The sequence below is a fragment of the Cibotium barometz genome, chromosome 26 (genome assembly GCF_041138505.1).
Source record: "Cibotium barometz isolate CiBa-2024 chromosome 26, ASM4113850v1, whole genome shotgun sequence".
Taxonomy (NCBI): Eukaryota; Viridiplantae; Streptophyta; class Polypodiopsida; order Cyatheales; family Cibotiaceae; genus Cibotium; species Cibotium barometz.
In genome coordinates this window covers 22,439,985-22,445,004 of record NC_141071.1, presented here as the reverse complement: position 1 = coordinate 22,445,004, position 5,020 = coordinate 22,439,985, and the positions used below count along the sequence as shown (strand labels likewise).

General features: G+C 42.6%; 1 protein-coding gene across 1 annotated transcript; it reads right to left on the bottom strand.

The window, feature by feature from the left end:
- Positions 1-234: 234 nt before the first annotated feature.
- On the bottom strand, positions 235-4,644 carry LOC147623769 (calnexin homolog 2-like). Its single transcript, XM_086820383.1, has 6 exons — positions 4,434-4,644; positions 3,721-3,790; positions 1,254-2,374; positions 1,092-1,163; positions 857-979; positions 235-742 (listed from the first exon to the last, which is right to left on the bottom strand). The coding sequence occupies exons 1-6, from the start codon at positions 4,518-4,520 to the stop codon at positions 563-565; spliced, it is 1,653 nt and encodes a 550-aa protein (XP_086676509.1). The 5' UTR covers positions 4,521-4,644; the 3' UTR covers positions 235-562.
- Positions 4,645-5,020: the final 376 nt, after the last annotated feature.

Here is a 5,020-nt window from a genome sequence, read left to right as displayed (position 1 = left end):
ATCTTTACCATCCTCCGAATGGTTAAAATTAATTGGACTGGAAACCAGCACAAACAATGTTTCCTGAAGTACAAGATGTAAGCGCATATTTCTGGAACCATTAGGCACCCCCAAATACTTCATTTACTCAACAAAAAGTAGCTTTTGAAAGTGATTAAGAAAGTCATTAGGGCTCCATCAAACAAACAACAAACCTAGTAAGAAAAACACCCACATGCTTGGGAGTCAGCAGCCTTCAGTGAACTTGGGGAATAAATATATATTTAATGTTGAGCATGACACATCTAAATCCTCACACTTTGCCTGTTTGATAGTTGCAAGACTGCCACTTTTAGCTGTCGCAAGAAGTCTCGAAACACTGTCGATGTACAAAATACAAAAAGAATCCTTATGACTATTTCATACCACATTTTCACAGCATACCACAGACTAAACGCCTCACAACATTCAGAAAAAGTGGTCCTCTTTCATGTTACAAACAAAAAATCTCGAATGCATCCCTCTACGACATCTTAGCTATCCTCACATCACAAATATGATTCAAGCTGTGGAATATAAGCTCTCAAGTATCCCTTCGGGTTGTCCTGCGACGTGCTCCAGATGGTCCCTCTTCCTCTTTCTCAATCTCACCCGAAGATTCAGCTTCATCCTGTGTCACATTCTCAGCAGGTTCATCCTTGCTTGCTTCCGCTGCATCATCAGCTGAAGATATATCTTCTTTCTTTGCTCTTTCCACAGAGACCTGCATATGGGGCAGGAGCCACACATGCTTGGAATCAGAACTTCATCTCCACTTGCAGAGCAATGACCCAAAAGGCAAAGATGTGACCTCTAACAGTATTACAAGTGCACTTACCGGTTCACCACGGGGAGCTTTGCCACAAAGCAGCTTGTAAAAGACGTAAGTGATGAATAATAGAACAGCCACCAGAACACCTAGAGTAGTATTTGAATTCTTTTCTCCGTGTTCAACTAGTTCCTGGCAAATGGATAAGATGGACCAGTCATCGATATGCAACATCAAATGAAAAAAAAAATACATGTGACATGAACCAGCTAATTCTTACAATAAGCTGAGGTCTATTTCTTACAATGAGCTGAGGTCTATAAGAGGCCAAGAAAGGGGCATCCACAGCTCCCCGCAAGTAGGAAAACAGCTTCTTCTGCACAAACCAAGTAGGGGGTGACTTCCCCACTCAAAAACCCCACCATCCCCAATATAATCACCTGAAGCACGAAACCAAAAGAATTACCTTATAAGCACCAAAAGCACCAACTTCATCAGCAGGTGGTGCAATTTCCTCCTGCTTTTTCTCTGCATCAAACTTGACCTTCCAAGTTGTCTCCCTGTATTCTGCAGCCTCAGCCTCATCAGTTGAGATCAAAATGTTATCAAACAAAATCCCATCCTGCATTGTCCAGATCTCAATTCCAATGGCAGTGATTGGCTCCAAATCAGGATTTTCAAGTTCAAAGTAGTCTGGATTTGGGATCTGCTGTGGCTTCCAAATACCCTGGTACTTGGGATTGTCAATCATTGGGGCATACCATTTTCCTTTATAGGCAGGATTCCTCTTTGTGGGCCTCTTCCATTCACCACAGCCTGGGGCTTCTTCACATCTCGGGTTTGATATTTTGGGAGCCTCCCATTCTCCATCTTCCTCATCATCCCAGTCTTCAGGCTTCCCGGCCTCAGGATCTTCTACCTCCTCCGGTTCATCATCAAGCCATCCCTCTGGTTTCTCCGTATCCAGGTCCTCAATCTCCATAGGAGCTTCCTCATCCCAATCATCGGGCTTCGTGGCATCAGGGTCGGGAATTTTGGCCCTCTCATCCCAATCCTCCGGTTTCACATCATCAGGGTCAGGGATTGTTTTCGCAGGAATAACCGGGGGCTCAAAGTCAGCCGAAAGAAGATCTGCTGTTTTTTTCTCCTCCCCATCAATTAAAATCTTGAGAGTGTTGTTGGGGTAGATCACAGCTGAATAAACATGGGTAAGTTTGTCAATGATGGGACTTGGTGGATGTTTCAGATGGTGTTCAACATATGCCCCCGTCTTTGGATTCTTGTGACGAAAGATGAAATGAACCTTGTTTGTTGCCCCACATTTATCAGGCCCAAACATGAGAGAGTAGGGAGCTTCATTATCAAACTGCTTGGGAACCCAACCTGCCTCCTGAGGGAGTAAAAACTTCAGATAGGCACCACCACACTCAAGTCCACTCTGTAGCCGAAGGTCATACTGTAGAACAACAGTGTTCTTCAGCTGAGCTGGTTCTGAAAGCTCATACACAATGGCATATTTCCTGGCCTTCTCACTCACGAGAAGGCCATAATCTTCATGTCCCTCACTTTTTTCGTGTTTCCACTTCCCTGTTCCAGAAGAAAAACAGGGCTCTAACACTTATTACGAAAATGACTCACAAGAAGAAAGTACATAAATCTGCAGATCAAACAGTTGCTACTTAGAAAGAGAGAAATATATGCCAACTCCCCTAACAAGCATCTTGAAAACGGCCCCAATTCAAGTTGGATAACACATTATAAGAAAACCTGGCACTTGTATCAAACTGAGAAACAACCTTACATTCAATAAAATACCCTTAAAGTTGTTTCCAATCACAACAAGGGACAAAAATGCATGGTTTCAAGTGTCTACTTGCAAAGCTACAGACTATCTGTATAGAGTGCCCAACAGTTAAAGCAAGTTTTGAGTAGGAATTTGCCTTCATCAGTGTGCAAATCACACAAACCCAGCCATGAAAAAAAGTAAGCAAACAGACTTGCCAAACACATGAATTCAAAAAGCCAGACCTAAGTTCAAATACCAAACCAATGTGCACAAGACCAGTACATTGAGCGATAATCCTAGGGCAAAACGATACACAAATTGACAAAGATAAGAAAGGCACATGTCTACACATCTTACCGGCACTAGCCACTAAAGCATGTGTTTATCAAGCCGCAATGAAGCCAACACTTAACAGCAAATAGATTACAAGCAGTACAAAATACTAAAATGTAAATATCACTGCTTGAAAAAATTCAGTGGCCAAACAGTATAATTTAACTTGATCTGCACATTGCCGTATTCTTCCAAGTGTGCAGCAGAAACAGTCGAACTAACACTGCTATAAACACGTGGCAAGAACAATCAACACGAACTCCCATAAGTGCAGAAAGGGCTGCTTTTTGTAAATGTAAATAGTAATATAGACCTAATACAAGAGCTGGTTTTCCAGATCAAAGCCGCTAGACTCTTGAGTTAGTGACATAGCTAGGTGTGCCATTATTGAGAAAAGCAGTGAATTTAAGACCACATCAGCCAGTGGAGAGTAAATGTGTGATATAAAAACCGCTTTTCACTGTTAAAGACAAGAACGCCAATGGCAGGGCAAAGGTCGGATGGGATAGAAATTAGGGGAAGCTGGTATATATTGACTCTCCTTAGGACGGCGTGACTCACTCAATGAAATGCACACTCAGCGAACGAGGGCATGCCCTTCCTCGCTTAGCAACCATTTTCAGATGGATAGGTCTGGCTACATCCCAAACTTAAACAAAAATGCAAGAGCATGCTATAAGAAGATGCCTACCTTAAGAATCAAACTGCTAATGTCAACAACCATTGAGAATTCAATCCCCAACTATACTTTTAACCTAGCTTAAAAACTACCTTGAAATGGAGTGACCTGCGTTGGGAAGAGAAGAAATCTTACCTGTGTAATCAGCTTTCTCTGACGTGATCCAGCGCCCCTCCCAAGGCTCCTCAAAGGAATCATAGAAGCTCTGCTTTAGACATGAAGACTGTGAGAATTGGATACCCTACCGGATCAGGATCCATACTTTTGACAACCATCCATCACACAGATTGAGAGGTCTTCTTTCAAATAGCTTGTATGGTATGGCTAGTGTATAGATCTAACTTTGCACATGTTTAGCCGTTCTTTCAGAAAGTTTTCCGAGGATAAATGCATTTCCAAAACCAAAAAAAAAAAGGCAAATGTAGCACGATAGTTCTAGATCATAGAAGGATGTGTTTGGCATTTTCGAAAAAAAATGTGTCAAGTGTAACAAACTACAATCAAACAGATTCGAAGCCACGATTCAGATTTGAACACATCTGATGACAAAGCGAGAAAAGCGTTTCAGACGCTGCGTTCACGCGCTTAAAAACGCAAAACAGCTAAGATCCCTAATTGTTCATCGGCCCGAAACCCTAACTGTTCATCTGATCCAAATTCTAAACAGGCGCCATAGCGATCGCAGTTTTGGCCGAAAAGGCAACAAAGGGAAAAACCAGATCTGATGAGAAAACAACACCAGAATAAACCGATAGCAGAGGGCCACAACACTGGTAAGCGAAGTCGAACACAGAAAACGAAGCGAAAATCCAAGAGACTAGAAGAGATAAGGGGTTACAGGAGAGTACCTGGGAGCCGATCGCAGCTGAGAGGAAACCGAGGGCGGCGAGGCAGAAGCAGAAGCAGAAGTAGCAGGCGGAGGTCGCCATGGCCATAGCTAGGGCTTCACGAAGCTTCTGCGACAGAACTTGCCTAAGAAGACTTTAGACTTTAGAGAGCCAAAAACCCAACCAGGGTTACACGTTTGCAATCATGGTTACATAGTGCTTCACTAAGGGAAATTTTGGATCCACCCCAATGTAAAAGTAGGTCTCTCTTGTTTTTCTTAAAAAGTTTAATTATTATTATTTTTAAAATGCTAAATTATTACTGAAGTTGGGACCTATATGTCCACATGCCGAGGGTGTTATAACTCACTCACTCAAGGGAGAACCCGTTTGGCAAAAACCTAAGAAACCCGTTGGCAAAGTAGGTGTTTTACCTCCTCACAAATATCTCAAGGACGGGATCAAATATGCCACACAAGTAACAGCAAGCAAAGGCCACACAAACACCAAGCAGAGACCACACAAAAAACACCAAGCAGACCACCTTGACAAAGGCAGTACCACATCCTTGTTATGTACAATGGGCATGGGACGTTTGTGTTTAGACA

Bases quoted from the DNA above. Each gene is read 5' to 3' on its own strand.
- LOC147623769 (XM_086820383.1), bottom strand. From the start codon at position 4,520: ATGGCCATGGCGACCTCCGCCTGCTACTTCTGCTTCTGCTTCTGCCTC. The intron at 2,375-3,720 runs GTAAGATTTCTT...CTTCTGGAACAG, and splicing joins AGAGAAAGCTGATTACACAG to GGAAGTGGAAACACGAAAAA. The intron at 743-856 runs GTAAGTGCACTT...CCCCATATGCAG, and splicing joins AAGCTCCCCGTGGTGAACCG to GTCTCTGTGGAAAGAGCAAA.